Source organism: Triturus cristatus, chromosome 7 (assembly GCF_964204655.1).
Source record: "Triturus cristatus chromosome 7, aTriCri1.1, whole genome shotgun sequence".
NCBI lineage: Eukaryota > Metazoa > Chordata > Amphibia > Caudata > Salamandridae > Triturus > Triturus cristatus.
This window is the reverse complement of record NC_140590.1, coordinates 726743579-726768192: the sequence shown is the minus strand read 5'-3', so window position 1 is coordinate 726768192 and position 24614 is coordinate 726743579. Positions and strand designations below refer to the sequence as shown.

Below are 24614 nucleotides of genomic sequence, written 5' to 3'. Positions count from 1 at the left end.
CAGCACTCAAGATTTGGAAGAATTACCCCTAAGGTCATTGATGTTTGCGCTGAAATTAATTATTTTCTGTTGTCAAACAATTATAAACAATGTACTGGATGGAATGGATTAATCTCTGGGTATTGTTGAATGATTCAAGAAGTGCATCCTTATCACGTGTGGCTCTCATGACGCCATCGGTTTCAGTCCCATCAGAGCAGTCATCTTATGATAATATCTCTGGACGCTTTACAGGTGTTGCTTTTGTGCCAGCATCAATGGAATAAAAAAAGCATGAGGTCCCCAGCTCAGCCTCTCCAGGCACCTTTTACATCCTCTCAGCATTATATTGGTAGGTTTCCAGTACTTGGACAGCAGTGGAGCATAATCCTTTCACAAGAGATCGGCATAAGGTTCCCTGGTTTAACTGCTACGTGCCAGGGGTTCCTCTAGTCACCTTCAAGTTTTTTTGTTTGTTTTAAATCTAGGGCCCATCTTCGACTCGAAGTTGTCATTATTTGTGTAAAAAAGCGGTGTGACTAATAGTGTGCCGTTACACTTTCATTGCCTTTGTGGGACCCTTTTGCTACTGCTTTCTCACATACAGATGGCTCTCATTCTTTCGGAGGCCTCTTTCAAATATTGAGGTTTATGGAGCAACCGGCAAAGAATGCAAATGCCAACAACTGTCTCTTGGCGTAAGAACAGATCACATCTCACTTGCACTGATGTCACCTCACTAGCTCTCTGTTCTCTGCTTTGGAATGTCTTACGCTGTCCTTAAGGCAGAGTTCCAAAAGTATCATAAACCATTTAATCGTCCACCTTTTTCTCCAAGAGTCCAACGTGAAACAGTGTAATGTTGGGCCACATTGTCCTGTCTCTCCGCCATGGGTATTCTGAACCAACCATTCGGTTACATTAGCAGTAATTTGGACTACGGCCTGCTATGGAATGCTCATTTGGGAAGCACCAGTGCCTTTGTTAGCACTGCAAGGACATTCCAGTGACAGCATGCCTGCTAAACACATGTATTTAGAATATCTTAACACCATACACAAACAGTAAACAGACACATAAAACATAACAAATACTGAAAGTAGCGAAGGGTCATATTTCCAAACCCGTTTGCTAGCTGACTTAAAATTCTGTCATGGTCTAACCTGCAACAGACAACAACACTTGAGGTTTGTGCTGCTTCCAACAATATGGAAAAGGGTGGCAGCATCTCCAGGCTTACCTATTCTCAGTCCTTCTTCCTACCGCTACAGTCCAAAAACAGAGTGTCCAGTGGATACCTTTTTTCGGAGATTCCTTACATGAACCCATTCCCAAGCGCAACATTGAACCCCCAATTGTTTTGTTCAGCAATGTGAAGCCACCTGCGCCAGCTGCCAACATCTGGTGGCAAAACTAGAGTTTGGTAGCTTCACTATGCACTGCTGATGTCATCTCCTTTTTTCTTCACCTCAACACTCAGGCAATATCTTGACCTGCCTTTTATTTTTCAGTTTCCTTAGACGTTCTTTGATGTCTTTTACAAAATTCTTGGTCTTCAAGTCCTGTGCGTCTAGGCAAATCTTATGACGATATGTAATTCATGCCCAGATTCTCCCTATGCCCATCTGAGAGAGGCAGGCTAGGCTTTTTATGGCTTCCTTGAAAGAAAGTCTAGGCCTCCCTCCAATCCCGTACCAGACTCATTCTCGCCTGAAATGATACTCTCATTCTACTGACGCACTAATATTTCAGTCAGCGCCCCTGCCCTGGAGCTGATGTCTATATTGAAGCTGCCAAAGTTGATTTCTTCTACCGAAAAGATTTTGCATTCTGTAAAGTTTAAGTCAGACTGTTATTTACAAAAGAGTGTATGTTAATAATCTCTCTCACTAAGTCTACTCCCTCTTCATCTCCACAGTGATATTCAGAACTTGGTGATCAATACTATTAAAACCATTGAGAGATCCTACAAGAACTGCATATATCAATTCCCCCATCCCGAATGCTGAGGGAGACATCTCTGACTTGTATGGCATTTTTATTCACTATTTATGTAGCATCCAAAAATCACGAGTTTCTCAGAGATCCTTAGTAGTGTTTATAATGTTTTTTACAATTCACCGTGTTCGGCCCCGAAGTCTTCAACAACGCTTACGTATCCAAGCGCATTAAAAATTTGTTTTACTGCGCTTGGATACGTACGTGGCGTTGAAGACTTGTGATTTTTTTTTTACGCTCTCCAGTTCTCAACGTTTTTTGTTCCAGGGTTTTGTGAATAGCATGGAACAGACGTTTACAGTCTCGGTGTGACAGGATTATCATTACTCAATACGTGGCTATTGCCAATTGATGAGCACTACTGAGTGAGGTAGTGCTTAGTGGAGACGAAGATTACCTTCTACTACACATTAGTGGAGGACCAGTTTCAATCCATTTGTAGGATTGTTTCAGTGACTGCATAAGGTGATTACAGCCACATTTAAGTCTTTGTACAGACATTTCAAACCTCTATTAGTTCCCAGATGGAAACATAAAAGACTCTATCTACTGCGAGGAGCCTTTAGGGTGCCTTTGAAATGGTGGGGCTATGGGAAAGACTAATAAATCCCTGCATTATGAGCTCTTTGAAAAATTTGAGGCATTCTTGACCAAGCCATGCAGACCTCATGGGAGTTGTTATGGTGTGCTAGACATCTCCACTATGGCTCACAGCATGTGCTACTAGGATTAGAGAAAGGAGGAAGAAAGGGATGTCTCATCGGCAGAGGATGGAAACTTACTTTTGGGGGATTTTCAGTGCCTTGCAAGATCACACTTTAAGGCGGACAATCTGGCATCCGTAGAAGAGAACTATGGTTAACCTCAATAATATAGTCAACCCCATTCCATCCCAGGTTGGCGGGCTGGACCCCATACCTTACATTAGCAACCTACAGGTAGGGAAGCCTGCGTAAAGCTATCAACAAGGATGTCTGTAACAGACTTGGGGCAAAGACTTGCTAGATGATGGGATGGCTCCTGTGTCAAAAGGTCTAACCAGAAACGTCAGCTTTCATGTGGGAGTTTTTTAGAGACTTCAAAAAAATAATTGACTAGGCCTGGAGAGGATGTTAAGGTAAACTATGGCACCTGACAGGCTGTAAATAATTGTGAAGGAACTCCTATCCAAGCATGAATGGGTACTATTGGATCATGATACTCTTGCAGGATGGGTACAGCAAGCTATATGTCTGCTAGACAGCACCAATGTACGCAATGTATATTTCGAAAATTTCATTCCATAAACATGCAATAAATCATTCAACTTTTCTAAAAACAGTTGGTAAGCATACATTAATTAAATCGAACGACAAAGTAGACAGTCCCGGTAGAGAAAAGCAAGGTTTAAAATATCGTAGACATCATCTGTCAACCATTCAAAGAATTGTATGCTAGATAAAGTGGTAGCGTAAATGCTATTTTTTCATATGTGCTAGGCCATCATTCGAACTCCTTGATAATCAATAAAATAAGTTAAAATAGTGCATGGCAAGTGCTACCATGTAAATTCTGCGAAGTTGAATTTACCTGTCTGTTAAACCTACTGAAGTTAGGTAACTAATCTAGAGCAGACTGAAGATATAACCAGTTGTGCAGCTCATCTGAAGTCCAGCTATAGTATCAATATACAGATATAAACAAGAAGAACTTCAAGAATGACATATAACAACCACCTGACTCATCTGGTGCGCACAGAGATGCTGGTGAAAATAATATGGTTCATAAATAGAACACAATTAGATAAAATGTTAAAATTGACTAAGAAAGTTAAGGAGGCTAAAAAAGTTAAGAAAATGCACACCCAATGCTGTCGGATGCATAGTACAGAGATAGGGAGTTCTTTCACTGGGCTAGCAGGGAACGGCTAAGCTTAGTGTAATCTGTCTTAAAGGCCAGCTAAACGGTTCATTGTGTTTTGAAATGTTAAACCTTTTTCTTTCCTCAACATCCCTACTGCAAATAAATATTTTCCTAGGATAGCCACAGTGTAAGTAGATGTGTCTCCCTTCAACACCCTTAAAGCTTCATGGTGATGTCTGATAGCTGGCTGGTTGCACAATGGGCGAACCCACTTACTTCTGGGCTTAGTGTACGCAGGACAGAATAACAAAACATGACTTATATTTTCATTGGATGACGAGCTACACATTGGGCAAATGTCAGTCTGGTCAGAACTCCTGTGAGTGTTCCATGTGGACATAAATTAACCTATTTCAAGTGTGCTATACCGGAATTTTAGATACAAGGATTTCACTGATTGCTGTTGGGAGATGTCTAAGAAGGCTTTATATTGAAGAGTATCTTTAATAAGTAGAAACTGATCTGTCAGTCTCCCTAAGGTAGGGGTTTTATGGAGGCTAGCCAAAATCTACTCCCAGTAGAGAGATTTTAGCTGTTTCGTTGAAGCTTTGCTTGGTGAGCTTGGATCGAGCCAGAAAGATTGTAGGCCCAGCCTTAACCATGAACGGACATGTCTCAACCACGTAAGATCTTTATCAAGCGCCCACAGTTCCTCTACTGCATTCCGGTAATGCTTGAGCTCCACCGTAGACTAGATCCTCATCTAATGTAAAAGATGCCTCAACCAGGCAATACCTCCTACCCTTTTAAGTGCCACATCAAGGAACATGGGTACTAGGGGAGTGCTCTTGGGGAGGTGGAGGAGTGAGCGGATAAATATGTTCTCACTTAAAGTGAGTGGATCAGTAGTCCCATGTCCCCAAATTTCAGCGCCGTTTAAGGCTGCTGATTGAGCATTTAGTTTATGGATCTCTATGGCAGACAGTATGGCTCTTGATGTTGTTCTCGGGTATTTTTTATAAATGGTCGATGCTTGGTGCTGGAGCACTGTCCTTCTCTTCTCAATGTGGGGCTCCTTGAAGCTTTCCTATCCAGCATAATACCCAGGTATTCAAATCTATGAACTTGCTTTAGTTTCCCATTATCCATCTGTGCCATTTTCACTGAGAGACACTGCTTAGTTCTCATCAAGGTTGCTACAACTTGAGCGACTTAACCTCTTTTGTGGCGGTCTAGTGCTATACGAGCTTTTGTTTGGGACCAGTTGACAAAGAGTTAGAAAAAATTGTCTGTACATTAATAGCCATGGGCAAGGACTATGTATCAATGAAAAAGGTTTTTTAAACAAACCCATTTGGCAAGGCTGGTGGTTGCAGAAGACGCACAAGCAGTAGCAAGGTCTAGCAGCAAGGTTTGCAGACATAGCTGGGCTCATGCAGATACAATTTATGGACGGAATGGAGAAAATGTGGGATGTTCTTCCCGTTCAGAGCAAGATGTGGATTTGCTCATTTCTGAAAGACGGCTAGAGTGAAACCAGTGAATTCTCCATCAGATTCTTAGGTGAGGCTAATTACTTCTTCTCCTGGAAAGCCTTTTGCATTGATTATGAATACACTTGTGGGGGTATGCGATATTTATTGCACTCAATAAAATCTGATCTTCACAGGTTTGTTATATAACAGGTATGATCAATATTACTGATTGCAAGCGTCTCTTTTCAAAAGGAGAATTAACAGGAGGACTTTGGTGCTTTCCACAGCAAAATCCACGGTTGATAGTTATTCGGCACCCATTACATTCCGGCACGTTTGACTTTCTGGAATGTAACCTGGACGTGCAGAATTTATTTGAAGATGTGATAAACTGTGACTGCTTGTATTTGCAACCCCCCTGCACAAATAGGTGTTTGTGCAGGTGTAGTTAAACGTAAGCTAGAGAGCCTGAGAATTTACCCACAATTGGTGCTCTTTTTACCATGGCTGCGTATATACTCCAAACAATTCAAGGGTTTTAAATGTAGTTCTTCATATAATATCACAACAGAACATTCCAAAACATATTGTTTTCTTCTTACAGAAGCAGACAGGAATAGATTTAGAAGTAGACCAGCTCTTACAGAAAGGAGCTATTCGCCCTACAACTTTGCTCCCTCAGGTTTTTTAAGAAATGTTTTTCTGGTTGAAACGGACAAAGCCTTACTGTTGGTGATACATAAGAGTAAGTTAAATACATGGCTTCTGTACAACATTTCAAGATGAAGCAGCATATCTTCTAAGAGATATTCTCTGCAGAGGGTATTGAATGATTCTGTTGGCCGTCATAGATGGATAGCTGACAATCACAATATTCCTACCCAACCCAGATTCTGGCAATTCAGTTGACAAAACCAGACTTTTGATACGTTGCGTTACTTTTGGCCTATTCGCAGCCAGCTGGTGCTTCACCAAGGTGATAACACCAGTAGCAGAGTGCTTGAGAACGAGGGGCTTAAGGTTGATAATTTACTTGGACAACATGATTTTCATGTCAATTATTCCTCGGGTGCATTTGACATACGTAGATAGCAGTCGCTGTCTTACAAGATCTTGGCTTCGTTCAGGGACATAGCGTGGTCAGTAAGATTGGGGTGTGGGTTTCGGTGTGAGCCAGTGCTTAATTTGTAAAATATTAAGTGTAGGTGCTCAAATATTTTTTAGGAGGCCACACCCACTTTACCAGCTCCACCCACTTCCGCCAGAGGCTCCACCCACTTCCTTTATCGGTTAACATCTTGAGTTCCGCAAGAAGCTGAAGATCTGACTCTACACATAAGCACCTCGGGGACCTCACACCTGCCCAAGTGCCTGGATACCCTCTTGGTTGATTAGTTTTTCTACAACTCAAATATAACTTAACATAATGTAACATTTGGGAAGTCTATGACAACAACTTAAAAGTGAACTCAAATTGGAGAATGTGTGTAAATCTCAAAATGCAGCTTCAGGAACGGTCATTAGAGGACTTAGAGGTACCTTTGCAAATTAAAGAGAATGTGCTTCTACTGTGCTGTTTAAAAAAAAGAAAGGAAGGGTGAAAGAAGGAATACATTAAAGAAGGCAGGAAGGGGAGTACTGGAGGGATGATATATATGAGCAATGGATGAAAGAAGGAGGGAAAACGAAAAGAATGTGAAAGGAGGAAATGAAGGAATAGAGGGAGAAAGGAAGTGAATTATATGTGATGGGTGAAAAGAAAGAAGAAAGAAAGGAGCAAGATAAGCATAAGGAATGGTTGAGAAAGGAAGAAATTAAAGAAGAGGTGAAGGAAGGAGCAGCAAAAAGAGTAAGGAAAGAATGGAGGAAGAAGGATTAAATGCACCCAGGGAGAAAGTATGGGGAATGAATGAGGGTGTAAGGAAGCAAGAATGGAAGAGGGTGTAAGGAAGCAAGAATGGAATAGGGTGTAAGGAAGCAAGGATGGAATTAGGGTGTAAGGAAGCAAGAAGCAAGAGGGTATAGGAGGCATGGATGGAGGTGCTGAGGAAGAAAAAAGGGAAAAGAAAAAGATGAGACGAAGGAAAGAAAGGAGGTCAGGGGAATGAGTATGAAAGGTACTGGGTCAAGGAGAGAGGATAATGACAATGTAATATTGCATAGAAATTGAAAAACAAAAGATCGAAATACATTTGGGGCCTTAACATACCATGTATGTTTGTAAAGCACTTATTCACCAAAAGGGGCCTTAACACTGAATTTAAAATGTTGATATCCAGCTCACTGGCACATATTTTATCGACCTCAGAAATATGATAGACGGAGTTGCTGCACCAAGATTTATATTTATGACCCTGAGAACAAACACAGATTCCTGGAGTGGATATAAAGAAATGAGCAAGAAGGAAAAACATAAAAGGGAGAATGAGGAAGGAAGAGAGGTCTGAAGGCAAAGATAGATACGGTAGACGAAGAATGTGAAAGACTGGAGTGGAACATGATGAGAATGAAAAAAGGAAGGAGGAAAAAGGGAAGAAGAGCAAACAGCGGGGAGTGTGTGAAAAGAAAGTGGAAGGGAAAGATGAGAAGGTAAAAAATGAAAAGCAGTTAATGAGGGGAGGTGGCGATTAAGAGGAAACGTGTACGCAGGGCAGAAAGTGAAAGAAGAATGGAGAGAAGGGAAGGGGTAAGGTGTGGAGGGGAGGAAGATACCGGGGAAGAGCAAGAAAAGAGTACACCACTGCTTTATTAAATATAGAATAATTAAATATGTATAGTTGAGGGGTGACAAGGCTGTATCATTCTTGCCTGTCTCAACGCACAGCTGTGCTGTCCAAGACACCCTTTCATTGTCCCCCTCAAGAACGTGTTTATACTCATCCAAAATGTGCCCGTAAAAACATATTTAGAAACTCTCCCAAAGAGTGCCCTCCTTTTATCTTCTACTTCCATGCTCGCGTGCACTCTGACTGAGTACTTGGGCAGTGAGATCACATCCATTGTGTTCACAATCGACTGATTAAAAACGGACTCTATAGTAATAATAGACATAGCCACAACCAAAATGAACTGAGCTTTCTTGTGTACCTGCATTCTCCATTTCACAGTGCATTAACTCCAACTGCTTTCCACATCTTCTGCGTGAAAGTTCTCAATTTTGCATCTATCATGTGATCCTCCACTTTGTAGCTCACTCAGCATGACCACACCCTACTATTACCCTGCTGATTAATCAAATGCTTCTTCCTGCCCGTTCAGGTCCACGTGCTCTCAAGAAAAATACAAGTCCCATAAATCACTACATCCTACCCCTCTGTGAACCTACCTACACCTACTAATTAACCCCTGGCTTCTAACTACACATTCAAGAACCTGTGTATTCAAAAATGCCAGCCCCATCAAATCCTATGGCCCACCCTTCCAACAACTTTCTAATAGCTACGATTTCCAAATTGTTTGATATACAACATAACATTTTTTCAGTTTAGATGTTCTACATAGCACTGATCATTTGTTGATGAAAAAGTATTTTTATACAGACAATGATGATCTGCAATGACAGTCTGTTAGTCCATATCTCTAAACGTGAATTACCACTTGTGGAAGTGATGTTACCAAATCACCTTACATGCAACATCATGTTGTTCATTCTGCTTAAACTTTCCTGGGTGCAAACAATCGACGAGGCAGCTATAATTACACTATACAAACATTCCAGTTTTGTTGATATCATACATGTGTGTTACAGGGGAAGAGCTCGCAAGCCCAGGCTGCATGCAAGAGACAAATTAGTTTCAAGCAACATAGAACAAAGGTATTTAAAAGGTATTAGTATTGGATAAACATAGCCTAAAGGCATAGAAATAAGTTTTCAACATTTGTAAGCCACCCAAAAAAACATTTTAGTCACCGACCAACAAAAACAGACTTGGACTAATGAGTGCAGAGCAGCAAGTGCATTCCATAGTTAGTGTGAGCCATGAGCACTTTGAATGCACCATTACAAACAGCTCCAGGTCAGTGCTGATAGAATTGCATGCAACGCGCCCTTTAATTTCAGAAAGGCAAAATAAATCTACGAAGGATTTCCTTTTCCTGGAATCCTGCTAAATGCTAGCAAATGCAAACTATAATGAGACTCAAGCAAATCAGCCTCTGGCATCCATCCTCCGGATTTTACAAGGCACCACATCTGAGGCGCAGGCCCTACATCTGAAGCACAGGCCCCACATCTGAAGCGCAGGCCCTCAGTCAGCACGGGAGACAGGAGAGTAAAAGAACATGCTTAATGCCAGATATTTATTTTCGGAGTGGCGCGTGTCATTTTTTGAAGCAAGTAAAATCTATGATACCTGTATTGATAGCGGGCGCTCGTACGTATTCACTTCTGCTGGACTTGGTAATAAAGTAAAACGTTTCTTGGCAGTCCTGCACACTTCCAGCATTGCCGCCCCCAGCTCAGCCAACAGCCCCCCCTCAACCACTCTCCAATGGCCGGAAATAAACCAATGTGTTGTGAAATAAGGCGCGACGTGACATCACTGACGTGATGCTGACGCTCCTTCGATATGCCTGTACCAGTGTCGGACTTCCAAGGACATACCAGGCAGCCACTTAAGGAGAGCAGCAATTTATGTTTAATAATTACAGGGCCAGGACTCAGAGAAAAATCGTATAGACCCGGCCTGGTAAAATAACTGCCGGTGCTGAGCACCGGAAAGCACCGGCACAAATTAAGCACTGGTGTGAGCTTCAAATTTCCCAACAATCAAGCTGGTATATAATGTTAAAATACATTATATGACAAGAAGGGAGCATGTGTGAGATTTAAGAGGCAGTGGAAAGGAAAAGGAATACAGAATAATAGGAGTACTAACTGGGAGAAACACAATATTTTGTAAAAGAAACTTTTTTTAGGGCTTTCAAAACAGAGATGAGAGAGAGTATGTGTGTGTTTTTGTCAGTGTATGCATGCAAAAATCCCAGGTGAAAGCCAACAGACACCTCACCATACCCGACTGAAAGCACCTGTACCCAACTATTCATCTTAAAATAAATTTATTGGGGGGGGGGTGTAACACTCCAAACACCCCCACCCCCTGAAGCTATGCCCATGGCTTCGTTAGGAAGCCATGATAAGATTTGTTCCGCAAGAGGTAGATGGAGTTTCTAGGGGTCAAGATTGATTCGACAAGAGCTTCTCGGAAGTCAACCAAGAAGATGTTGAGAAAGGTCTTGATTCCTCCATTCAGGCTTTTTTTTGTACCCATTGCATTCCCAAGCTCTCCAGTAACTTAAGATTTCACATCAATGCCGTTTTCTCTTTTACACAGATTGGATATGCTTGTTGGGCTTCCATGTAATCTTGCAACCATTAAAAGAACAAGTTTGGAGTTCTCTCCAGGCCTAGTAATGAAGTTGGATACCAACAGACTTGGTTGTGGAGTCAGATGCAGTAGATTGCCTGTAGTGAATTGTCTCAAAGTGATTGCATGAAGAGCTTCACTTGCACACAAGATGCCTGGAAGTTGGCCTGCTTTGGCAGAAATATTCACTGGGAAGTTTCTAATGCAAGACATGGCAGTACATTTTATGTTTCTCAAGATGGACAATACTCTGCATGTGGGATACATCAGCTTACATGGGACAACTAAGCCCAGGTTTCTATTACTGCTATTTCTGCCTACACCACTAGAAATCAATGATGACAGACAAGCTTCTAGTCAAGGCCAACATTGTGATGGATTGACACTAGTTTCCACCAGGACTTTGTATACTGGAGTCTGGTTTCCAGTTCTTCTGAACCTGTATTGTCTTTATTGAGACACCAAACCTCATGATTCCCAAGGCCTTCATCATGTGTTATTACAATCAGGTCTGCTGTCGCTGATAATTTGGAAGATAGAAGATTTCAAGGGTTGATTGAATTTGTCTGGTCTTTCAGAACAAGCTTTATTTTACATCAAACAAGCATGGGCTGAAAGTACCAAGAAAAGATATAACTCAGCTTGGATTATTACTATGTGTAATAATGTTCTGGTTCTGTTACTACTACAGTTATAATCAATGTGTTGAATTTTCTGACTGAAATTTAATTAATCTTAAATTAAAGATGTGCCATTTGGGGGTGTAGTCTACCCCTGGTTGGTTTCCTTCTTGGCGAGCATCCTTCAATTTGCATGGTATGAAAAGGAATCTGTTTTTTCCTCCCCCAGAACAAAGATATTCCTATACAGGGGATGTAAACTTGGTTTTGTGTTTTTTGAAAGCTTAAAACGTTCAAATTCTTCCAGGATCTAGGTGTAAGGATTATCCCACCTGAGTTTGAAATTGACCTAAAGGTATGGCAATGATTGTGTTTCTCATATATAATTAGGTTTCCTGAGCCAGTGCTGATTTGATGTGCCAAGCAGCGGCGACTGGCAATTCAAAAATATACGAGGGCGCCATGTGCCCAACTTGCCTTAATGATGCTCCCGCCTGGTGTGGCACTCCCGGTTATGGTGATCTGACCTCCATGAGCAGGAAAGGGAAGGACTTCCCTTCCAGCCCAGTAGAACATGACTCCTGACCAATCCTGGAGCTGCTGTCAGTATGAGAGTAGCTCCAAGATTGGTTGGAGCAGGCTAACCCAGCGCTAATTTTGAGTCTGGGGGACTGTGCCAGCAATCTCCCAGCTGTTTCACAGCCCGGGGATTACTAGGTGTGCAGTGTGCATGTCGGGCTGGCCGTAGGTAGCCAGCCGGCCAGCCCGACATGTGCACTGAAAGAGGCAGCAGTAATCCTACAGTAGCAGGATTCAGCCCCACCGGCAGCCTCGTACACAGCGCAAGCTAGTGGGAAGTAAATAAAATGGCATTATTATGCCATTTTATTTATTATTGTTTGCCTGCTGCGCTCGCAGCAGCTGGGGCGACACTTCTCTGTCATTTAGGAGGAGCTGACACTTGTTCCAAGTTTTGTTTTCATGATAAATGTTAATTTTGGGCTTGAATTTTTTTCTGGTTTTCTTCTCGGAAATGGGCAGAAAGAATAATAACATTGCAGCGTTGTATACCCCTCTCCTTTTCACTGCTAAGAAATGGTAGGACAGAAAGAAGATGGAGGATATTGGTATGTTCAACCCTGGTTGGATGGTTGAATTATGCCAATTTATTTCTGTTTTTTCATACATCATAGGATTTGAAGTTTTTAATGGTTTCAGATGTTGCTGGGATTATTTTGAGAGGCTGCTGTAGTAAAACAGTCAAGAAAAAAAAGCATAATCCTCACATTCATGTCCTTAATAGAAATAAAAACTTTAATTTGCAGAATCTAAGAAGTGTTGTATTCTTGTAATACTATCAATTATAACTTCTGTTTTATATATTGCAAAATACCACAATGCTTCTAAGGACTGTACATAACAAATGGTATCATTACCCACTATATTATACTCACTTTACCGACCTAATGAAAGAAGGAAGGCAAAGTGGATCTTGTCGGGATTCAAATCTATGACTTCTTGCTCACTGCATTTCATCATTGACAAGAATTCAGCTCACTGACCGTATTCCAGGTTTACTAAAGCCATGAAAGTAGATGATGTCACACTGAGTGAGTGAATTATACTATTGGCGAAGAAAACTTGTTGCTGTAAAAATCATCGCGTTTCTTCATGTGTCCCACTATGGCGTTTCTTACACAACCTGTGATTTACAGAGTTTCTTAGATTTAGGTTCCTGAGAAGTGTCCATCTTACTTTCCTTTAGTGTCAGCGATGCAGACAGAAGTGGAGAACCTAGCACTGAGGCTCTTTTATATGCAGAACACAACTCAAGATGTGCATGGAGACATTGTGGTGATGAAGCGTGCAGTGCAGAAGGCTGAGGCGGAGCGCCTGCAGGCTGAGGTGCAGAAGCAGAAGCAGGTAATGCTACTTTAGAAATACTCAGTTTTTCTTCTCTTCCTCCTTCCCAAATCATTGAAAATTACCTAATTGATAGGCATGACTAAGAAAGTATTTCCCAAAGAGAAAGATTCCACATAAAAAGTGTCAGCGCAGCTCCAGAATGAGTCTGCCTCAGTGCATCACCAAAGTCACTTCCTTCTTTACTGTCTCCCCTTCCCTAAAGAGCACTTTTCAAAAGTTTCTTTATAATTTAAATGGCTTAACAAACAAAATGGTTACATTGCATCTATATACCACTTAGCAGTTGATGAATACATTCCAACAACGCAGTGAGTTTTTGGCAAATGAAACACAAAAGGCCCTTTTTTCATGTTTTGACTAGCTCAAGACTTCCTCACCTACATGTTCTGGCATTCAGTTAAGTGCCCTAAGAAACTTTTTCTTGGTGATGATGAATAGCCCAGCAGTAAAGTATACCTTTTACTTTATTGTACTATGGAAGCTTTGACACATAGGTTAGGTGATTGCGGGCTTAGTGCCATCTCTGAGATGTCGGGACCTAATACTACTGATTCTAGGGTTAGCACCTCCATTGTGAGCTATTAACCATCTTTCCAAGGTGGTCACCTTCTAGTATCTTTGAGTGTGAAAACACTTGAATCACCTTTTCACACTTAACAATGTTCTGATAGGGCTGCAAATGCTATCTCCTCTTTCGTTACAAATCCAAACAGGACACACACACTCTGAGATCATGCAGGCTATGAACTCCAAGGACTTCATTATTAATAGACTTTTATCCAAATTCTGTCACATGGATGTTGAGCCAGTCTCACTTTATGATATCAGGATCATACCTTTTGTACTGGTGCTAACTGTATCTTTTTCAAATGGATGGAGGTACAGACTGAACTAGGAGGCCAGGTTGAGTGGTAGTAGACTGTGCTGTTTGCTCTTGACAGTTGATCCTGTCTACATGGCAATCTCACTTTTTGGGCTTCTAGTAAGAGAAGAAAATAAAAGATTAGAGAAACTGAAGGGAAGAGAAGAAACTGTAATGGACCATAGGGAGATGGAGACAATCTTTTCTTGAAGGAGGACAGCTCTTCAGCAGACAATCTCTCCTATTTTTACTAAGAATTCAAAGACTACATTTGATGCAGTCAGCCAGGGTTGTTCAACTGTGTCCACGAAGTTCAGATCCATGGCAGATGTTCTGCCTAACTTCATGAGATGCATGCTCATGCAGTGATTATAAATGGGAATTATTAAACTATCCAATGATTCTTCTGAAAATCTCGAATTTGTTGGCCTCTGTAGACCAACGGTGAACACTGTAGGTGCAGCAGCATGTTATATCTGACAGATAATGAGCAAACATTCGGGAGCTTTACTTACAGAACCTGTCCTGCTATGAGCGAGGGAAAAACACTGTTAACACAGATTGCAGTCTGAAATTCACTAACAACACAGCACAGACTTGCGACATCATAGCATAGAAGGCATCTGTCCTAGCACGGGTAAGGGAAAAGACTGTTAATTCAGCACATATTGCAGCCCTGAATTTGTTGAGTACAGCATAGACCGAGGACTACATAGCATAGAGGGGAAGGTATCTGGCCATGGGGAGGGGAGAAGACTGTTAACTGGTGACCGATTGCAACCCTGAATTTATTGCCAACAGAGCATGTTACAGACTTGGGACACCACAGCATAAAGGGAATCTGTCTGGCTAGGTTGAGGGAAAAAGACTGTTAACTCAGATTTTCACTCTGCATCGACTGAGGCCCTGATTTTACTAACAAGAGAACTCAGCAAAGACTTAGGAAATCATAAAATAGAAGGAATCCGTCTGGCTAGGGTTGATGGAGTAACAACTGAATTTACTGCCAACAGAGCACAACCTGGAGTTGGGACACCATAGCATAGAAGGATTTCAGGAACAGCTAGCTAGGAACTTGAAAGTAGAAGAGGTGTAAACCATGTAGAAGAAGGCAGAGGTTGCTATTCAGTTACTGAAACAAGGGGATATACCAGAAGCCAAAGTGCTGCAAGACAACCAGGCGGAGGTGGCCAGCTGACAGCAAGAGTACAGGGTGAAGAGACAGGATGAAGTGGTAAGAAGCCAGGAAATGCTTAAGATGGTAGCAACACGCTTGTGAAGCTGAAAGAAATCAATCCAGAGCACTCTGACACAAATCAAACAACACTCCTCTGTAAACAGTCTTCTTATGTTCTTTATGTGTGAACCAAAATCAGCTTATCTTTGCTGCGATTTCCACCACAAATTAACCAACACGTGTTTCATTTCTGGATAATTGTATTCCTATGGACGTCTTCAGGACTAAAGGAGTAATTGACAGAACTATTACAAACCAATCTCTCAATCAAGTTATGCACGAAAATCCTTCACCATATTTCCTGTAACTGAAATAATAATGCACAGAGAAATGTGAAATGAAAAAGACAGAGTAGTGACAGAAAAATCCCACAAATATGAAATGAATAAGTAAACAGTCCATATTAATGACAACATTATCCAAATAAAGATTGTACGAAAAACAAAATGCCCAAGCACAAATAGTGTTTCCCAGTGTGGCCTACCATGGCAATTGACACCCACAGGACAAATCTTGAAAGGATAAATAGGAAACTATAAAAGAATATGTAACGACCCTAAATAAATAAACCACGTTGTGATAGAAGAGTAGCGCAAATCCAGACTCGTAGCTCACCTGATAACAAGTGAATATTCAAATCACCAACTCTAGTTTCAAAGGTACTCAGCTGTGTATACCCTACAAATTAACAGTAAACTCGGTTTAAAATAAATAATCTCAAAGTATGTAATCTACATTTATCGACATGCAATGTTCACAGAACAAATAGCCAGGAAAGCCCCTCAACACCAAGGGAAACCTGCACTCTATTCACAATCCAATAGATATATATATATATATAGCCACGAAACTCCAATCTTCACTCTCCTTCGTAGGGAATGGAAAACAGGAGCACGGACCATGATTCGGTGCAGATTTAAATTTTATTCAGTTCCAACAAACACAGCAGCATTGACACGTTTCAATCCCGGAGGGTCTTGATCACATGACACGATACATGGTTAGTTTATATACCTCATTTTACCAGCATTATTTTTTACTCTATTTCGCTTTTTTTGCTTTTATTGCTCTTAAAGTGACAAGTGCCTTGAAATGTGCAAGGAGTTGCATAGAAATGGTAGACAGATTGTTGGTCCCCACCACAGTTATTCAGCATTGTCGGTTGCATGTTCAGGTGTCAAAACCAAATCAATAAAAATTTAAGACATGTAGTGTCATGGGATCAGTAAAAATCAATGTTTCGTACAGTAAAAAAAACAGTTTTTAAAAGACTTTGTTAAAACATATACATGTGGTTGGTATAAAAGAGACTATCCCTAATGTTTGCCGAGTTGTAGAATAATGGTTTAAATACCCAACCCTGGCATAACCATCCGCAAAGTGCTAGTACTGCATACAGTACTTTTTCAATGTAAACTATGTAGATTGTCAGTCCACACCCAGGTTTTACAATTTGGTTTGATATCTGTTCAGGTATAAATACCGAGTCGATAACAATTTAAAACATGTAGTGTTTTAACCATGGGGTTAGTAGAAAACCTTTGTTTCGTACAGTAAAAGAGCAATCTTTAAAAGTCTTTGTTAAAACAGATATATGTTATTTGTATAAAAGGGACTATCCCTGATGTTTGCCAAGTTGAAAAAAAAACGGTTTAAATACCCCATCCTGGCGTAAACATCCACAAAGTGCTAGTGCTACATACAGTACTTTTTGATGTAAACAACACATTTCTACCCCTTGCAACAATAACAAGCATTTACAATGCAATGGTCTCGGCATTGGTAAAGTTAGAGCTATTGGCATTGCTCATGACATTTTTTTTGTTTATGTTTTTGTTTTTAAAACATTTAAAGAAACGGCATTGTCAATAGCTCTAACTTTACCAATGCCGAGACCATTGCATTGTAAATGCTTGTTATTAATCCCTGACAGCAAACACCGACGGATGCAAAGTGGAGCCAACATAAGATCTTTAAAGGCGGGCAACTAGAGCCAAATTTTTTGGGGGGGTGAAAAAGATTTCGGGGGGGGGGGCTATGTCTTCCAGCCATAGGCAGAGTGGCTGTAAAAAGGGGTGGAAACACAACAAAAGCCTCATTAACGAGCAAACGGTCTTTTAAAGACCTGTGAAGTACTCTGGTCCGGCTGCAATTAGAGGGACGCCAGCCGGGCTGACACACATGGGGGGGGGGGGGGCTGAAGGCCGGTGAGCCCACGTTGCGTCTGTGCGTGTTTGGATGCTGTTGGGATGGGGGCAAGCAGGACACCTAGAAATTAACAGAAATTGACTTACCTTTATGACGGTCAAACACCGACGCGGTACTAAAATCCATGGCTGCCTATATCATTATGTACAATAAATCTAAGCACCACTCCTGGGCTTCCGGACAGGAGTCCACGATGATACAACCGAATGAGCATGCACTGGCAGCAGCCGCCACGTCCCCTCGCAGGAAAATGCAAAGTCCCTCTGCAGGCGAGGCTGGCTGTTGTCAAGGCACGGTCTGCCTCCCACAGAAGGTGAAACCGGTGCACACCCCAGGCCGGAGGACCGCTCTGAGGACAGGCGCACTGCGAACACGGCAGCTGAGAAGTGGCGTGATTGTCATTTCCAGAAGACCCCGAGTTTTGAATTCTTTTTTTTTTTTTTGCCAATGCGGTGTTTGTATGTTCTTTCTTATTTACATACCTTGATAAGAAGCTGGAATATTCGTCTCTATAAATTATTTAAATCACAATGCACTCATTAAAACTTTCAAAAATGGAATTTCTGATCCAAAGCGATTATATACTTAGGAGCATTAATTACATAAACACAAACCACAGCTATCGAGAATCGGAAGGCAATTTATTTTACGGATCTATTACCTACATTTTGACTAGACAGAGACGTGATCCTTATAAAACTTCAGTCCCCGCTACATTTAATTAACCATGAAGGGATTGAACAATGACCACAATTCTGCCCCTACACTGATACACACAAACTTTTCAGCGGTGTGCTAAGCTTGGTCTGTTATGCCTGCCTCTTTTATTATGAATGTTTTAAATTACAAATAAAGTTATGATAAGAATCAATTGTTAGTCTCGCCACAGCACCTACAGCCTATCTACACAGAATCACATATAGTGTTCATGATGCTGGCTCGCAAGGCAGTGCTCAAATGCATCTATGTGCGTCACACACACTCCCCTCTGTAAACCGCAGGGACAGAAAAGGCTCCATTTCACACTGCTTTCTTCGAATCGCTTGCCCTGCATTATTTCTGAGGGCGGATTCCAGACACTGCTGCGTTTGCCTGTCGGGGTTTTCCGAGAGCTATCTTCCCTCTCCACCCACACGGATACATCGGCGAAAGGCATTCTCCCAAGCAGCTCCCTGCGCAGGTGTTGACACAGCCATATTTATCAGCCCTCTATCTACAGACAGGGAATACCGAGAAACCATCCCAATGCCGGCCCTGCATGTCAATGAGCCGGGGCGGGGAGCTCGGGCCGCCTTCAGAAAGATACGGGCACGCAGCAGAGCGCGTGGGGGGAATGGATCCTTCCAACGCCATATTATGTGCAGCTGCTGGGCCTCCCCGTGCATACGAATGATACGCAGTGTAGCCGTGACAAGTAACCATTTGTTTTTCCTAGTCTGCACACACGCCACTCGCACCCAACTCAATGTGACAACACCACATGCGCAGAGAAAGGCAGCCCCAATACAACCCAAGGACCCCACATACGGCATCTCTTACCATGCATCAGCTGTGGCTCTGACCTCTTATCCACAACAATAACAGAGCACTTGCAACAGGCCTGAGCGGGGCGTGCAGGGGATTGTAGTTCCGGCACCGCGTCTCGAACAACTAGAAGTCCAAAGAAGACTACATTAACCGTGGGGTACAGCAGAAAGAGGGCGGGATCTAGAGTTGATGAGAGCAAGGAGCGCTGGGGGCTTTAGTTTCACCTACCCTTTATCGGTACAGAGAAGACCAATGGAGAGACAACATTTCCCGTCTAGCACAGCAAAAATGAATGGCGGAAGTTTGGCTTAGAGAGGGAACAGGACGCGTTTGGATATGTGGTTGGATGGCACGAAGTCGAGTAGAGGAAAGCAGCGGGGGCATTATACCGTACAAGTATTTGGTGTTGAGATCAAGAGGCGCTCCAGACCTGTAGGGAGGAATAGCGTCTTTGGACGGGACCTCTTGAGCTGGAGTGTTATTGGTTCCTATGATGGCCTATAATCAGGTTGGACTTGAGTAAATCATTTATTTCTCCACCAACCGGCAAGCAGTGGAAACGTCCCTTGCATATCAACAGCTCCCTTCCCAGTGCACAGCTTAAACCGTCAACAAGGCAGAGCAAAAGGCACACCACCGCCTTTCTCCGAGGCAGAGCAGAAATGCCTCGGAGAAAGGCAGCATCCTTTTCGGATTCGGGGGCATGTTTTGCTGTTGTCTCCTCCCTGAGACTTCTCGCAAAAAACACGCCCCCCGATCCGAAAAGGACGGGGCCTAATCGGAGTGACTGACCTCTTCTCCAGTGACTGGCCAGCATTTACGAGGCCAGCCAATGGAGAACAGGGGAGAAGAGGGGCGGGTTCAAGCCCCTCTTCTCCAAGTCATTAGGTCTCGGCTGCGAAGGCTGCGCTTGCGCAGTCTCGCTCCGAGATTTAATGACTTGGAGAAGAGGGGCTTGAACCTGCCCCTCTTCTCCCCTGTTCTCCATTGGCTGGCCTCTTGAATGCTGGCCAGCCATTGGAGAAGAGGTCAGTCATTCCTATTAGGCCCCGTCCTTTTCGGATCGGGGGGCGTGTTTTTTGCGAGAAGTCTCAGGGAGGAGACAACAGCAAAACACGCCCCCGAATCCGAAAAGGACGCTGCGTTTCTCCGAGGCATTTCTGCTCTGCCTCGGAGAAAGGCGGTGGTGTCTTCCGGTGCCCTCGGCTTCTTCCTCGTTACTTGTTGCTTTTCTTTCTGCTCCGCTCTCAAGGCTTCATGGTTCTGGGCAGGATCAAGGCGGACATAACAATACGCGAATACGGCAACACAGTTCGACTCATCTGGGGTTTTGGGAGTGCTGGAACATGTCCCTTCTATGAATTCAAGCCTGTTCAGCCCGTCCTTTTCCATAGAGCTAGCCAGGCATAGTGCCGAGTTGCACACTGTTTTTTTAATCCATACCAACGGCCCGGATTCTTTCCTCCCAATGCTGTGAAAAGCACGCGTGTAAACTGGTTAAGCAATCTTACCCCGTCCGATTCTTTTCAGAAGCCTTATTCTCCACCAGAGTGCAGTTTGGATACTTTCATTCATTTACTGTTTGGCCATCTGTCTTTCGAGTAGTATCCTATTTTTTTTTACTATTTATCTTGGTAAACTTCCTAACATATTGCCTTCTAAGAAAGGCTCGGGGGACTTACTGAGAAATCGAAAGCTAACCCCCAAAGCGCCTAGAGGCGAATATATTTACAGTACTGTGGTACACAGACATCCAAGCAATAAATAGAATAACCATCAGCGCGTGTCGAAAGGACCCTTGAAAACGTATGCTTTTGTGACTCTCGCTTTTCGCCGCAGACATCCACCTGGTTACCGCAGGAGGTGAAAGGAAGGGGCTGGGAATGTAGGTCAGAAATGCTGTCGCTCACAGAGCGTTGAAGGTCAACGGCAGGAAAGCTATGGCTACATAATCATGGTCTGAAGGGGATTGCTAAAGATACATTTAACAATGGGCGAGCTACAGTTTTCACGGAGGGTGGGAGGGGGGCCTATCCACAACAAAATATAGGGCACTAACATCGAAGATGGCTTTGCACGGAAGCTAAAAAAGACTCGTCTACATGGCTGCCATAACAAGCATTTACAATGCAGCGGTCTCGGCATTGTTAAAGTTAGAGCCATTGGCATTGCTCATGACAATGCCGTTTCTTTAAATGTTTTAAAAACAAAAACATAAACAAAAATAATGTCATGAGCAATGCCAATAGCTCTAACTTTACCAATGCCGAGACCATTGCATTGTAAATGCTTGTTAAATCTCGCGAGCGAGACTGCGCAAGCGCAGCCTTCGCTAGCCGAGACCTAAAAAGGACAAATGATAGTGTAAATATCCACCGTGCTGTAGGTATACCTATTCTAATGTGTATCTTAACTAAAACTGTTCTAAAAACCATGTGCAAAATTTGAGTAAAAAATTAAAAAGTAGGGATATGGCCCATAAATAAAATCCAATGTTTTTAGGTAAGACTAACAGATGATACATGATTTTCCTAACTGGTTGTGTAAAATTGGACCCTGTGGCACAATACATTTAGAGGCAGGTGTAAAGCTCTTCAGTAATGTTGAGGCCTCCTGGGGACTTGGTGTCGAGGTCTAGAATGTATCGTATTTCCAGGCGTCTTAGGGCTTTTTCCCTGTCACCCCCCCTTTTGTTGGGTGGGACAGCATCAAGTAGATAATATTTTAGGTCTAAGGGGTTTCCTTTGTGTACTTCCCCACAGTGACGGGCCTCTGGGTAAGAGGTGTCCTGGTGTTTGATGACTCTAATGTGCTGAAGAATCCTCTTGTGCCCCTGTAGTATAGTACTGCCTACATATGGTACGGCACAGGGACACTCCAGCATATACACCACATGGTCAGATTTGCAGGATAATGCTTTGCCAGTTGGTCGTTCCAGGTCACTGAATGGAGTCTTATAGGAGGTTTTCTTAATCCCAAATTGACAGGCCTTGCAAACTTTGCAAGGGTAGAAGCCCTTCCTTTGAGACAACCAGGTGCCCCTAGTTTGACATGATGGGTCATTGCGGACTAGTGTGTCCTTCATGGACGGGGCCCTGCTGTACGTGATGGCTGCATTTTTAGGGAGTAGGTGGCCAATAATGGGATCATCTAGGATAAGGGGCCAGTTCCTTCTAATGATGTTTCTAATGGCCTTTTCTTGCCTATTGTACCCTAGAATGAACCTAGAGTTTGTTGTGTCCTTAGTTTGAATGTTTGCTGTCTCTGGGGCTTGAATCATGAGGCTTTCCCTCGTTACTGCATTGCATTTTTTTTATAGTAGTGTTAATGCATTTAGATGAATACCCCCTCAGAAGAAATCTGCTTTTGATGGCTTGTTGGGCTATTCTCAGATCTTCCTCACAACTACAGATGCATTTTATTTGCAGCATCTCCCCATATAGGATGCTGTGTATTAAATGTTGTGGGTGTGAGCTGCAAGCATGCAAAACTGCATTGCCCGCAGTGGGCTTCCTGTGTAGCTTGGTTTCAAGATAGCCATTCTTAATGTGAACCTCAACGTCTAAGAAATTTACAGTGGTCGAGCTCATTGAGGCAGTAAAATGGAGATTGAGGTTGTTAACATTCAAATCCTTTACAAACTGTTCAGCTTCAATTTTAGAGCCTTGCCAAATTATAAAAAGATAGTCAATAAACCTGAACCAGATCTTAATATTGTTGTTAACAATGGTTATACATTCCTTTGGCAATACCAGCTGCTCCCACCACCCCATGTGTAAACAGGCATAGCTGGGGAAGAAGCTGGGTCCCATCGCTACGCCCCGTTGTTGTTGGTATAACACATTCTGAAAAAGAAACATATTATTGCACAAACAAAAGTCCACCATGCTTATCAGCATTTTGTTATGTTGTGCAAAGTTCGGTGGTCTTCTGGATAAGTAGTGGTGGAGCGCCCTCAATCCATCATGGTGGTTAATGAATGCATATAAAGAGGTTACATCCAATGCGATGAGTGGAAAATCCTTCTGCCATTTGAAATTGTGTATTTTGGAAAGAAAGTTACATGTGTCCTTAATATATGAAGGTAAATGTTGGACATACTCTTCTAAGAAAAAGTCTACATAGTGTGACGCTCTTTCGAGTAAACTATTGCGGGCAGATATGATCGGCCTACACGGTGGTTTGGAGGAGTTTTTATTAATCTTGGGTAAGAAATACAGTATGGGTGTGACTGGGTGTTCATTCCGTAGAAACTTATACTCCAGAGGAGTTAACAGCCCTGCATTTTTCCATGCCACAAGTTTCATATTGTATTTATTATACATGGACTTTAGCGCAAGTTGGTCACTGCAATGGTAACAATTTCTGTCCGAAAGGTGATTCATGGCTTCCTCAATATACTCTGCTTTTTTCCATAGCAAAAGATTTCCACCTTTGTCAGCATTGCAGATAACTATATAATTATTAGAACTGAGTTTGTTCATCAGTTCATGATATTGGAGTGCCTGTTTGTTGGTTTTGCGCCTTATTGACCCCTGTACTTGATAGCTCAGTCGTTTAATACCCGTTACTACCTGTTCCTGGAAGATATCAATTGAATCCCTGATTGTAATGAGATTAAATGTGGAACGTGGTTTAAAGGAGGTCACAGTTGCGGTTGATACGGTCGAACTTCTCATGGCCTCCTTGTCGCAAGTATCAACACTATTGGTGTTGGATAGGGTGGAATTCTCCTTGGCAAGTTCCTGTAGATTGGATAGGAGGGACATGTCTGAACCGGTTAAGTTGAAACAAAGAGGGCTGGATACCTGTTGGATTGGCTGAGTTGTTACCTCGTCAGTTCTAGCTTTATTTTGGAGAAAATATTTTTTCAATTTAAGTTTCCTTATGCTTTTGAAAATGTCCGTTCTGGTTTCTGCATAGTAAAACGAACTTACAGGGCAGTAGGACAGTCCCAATGCTAATAATGGTTCCTCTGCTTTGTTGAGAACCCCATCTGTAAGGTTTATTATTGTTTGGCTATTGCTTGGATCATTTGATATTAACGTCTCCAATTGCGCTTGGTTTGTCGTGTTTGCCTCTTTGGTTCTTTGCTTTTTTGCCAGTCGCCTCTCCCGGCGTTTGATGGATTTGTTTTTGGCTCTTTGTTCAGCTGATTTCTGGATCGTAAGGTGTTTCTGTGTTGGTACACTAAAAAATCCACCTCCTCCGCTAAACTTATTTTGGCTGGTATTTGTTTCAAAGCTTGGATGCGATCTTCAGTTTCTGTTTCGCTCTCCAGCGCCGAGCTGAGGTCAGAGTTAGAAGTCATGTGTTGTCCCGCTGTAATACCACCAGTGTTATCTCTGGCTGATCGCGCTTCTCCATACTTCGAGACTTTAAGCGCATCGTATTTTTGGGCAAATGTGAAAATGCGCCCTGTTTCATAGTCTGTACGGTCAGGATAGAATTTAAAAGCCATGCGTTCGCGGATTTTCGCCTCTTTTTTCAATCATTTTATCATTTCTTCTTTGAGTTTGTTTTGTTCGTCACCACAACCCAATGTTCCCAGTTCAGCATTAAGTTGGTCAATTT

The 24614-nt window shown here is 42.4% G+C and overlaps 1 protein-coding gene across 1 annotated transcript in view; it reads left to right on the top strand.

Moving 5' to 3' along the window:
- Window positions 1–24614, top strand: part of CCDC40 (coiled-coil domain 40 molecular ruler complex subunit) — a 708731-nt gene that overhangs the window by 171636 nt on the left and 512481 nt on the right. The window contains exon 9 of the mRNA XM_085617438.1: window positions 13046–13203. Within this exon, the coding sequence (XP_085473564.1) occupies window positions 13046–13203 (158 nt within the window). The remainder of the gene's footprint in view (window positions 1–13045; window positions 13204–24614) is intronic.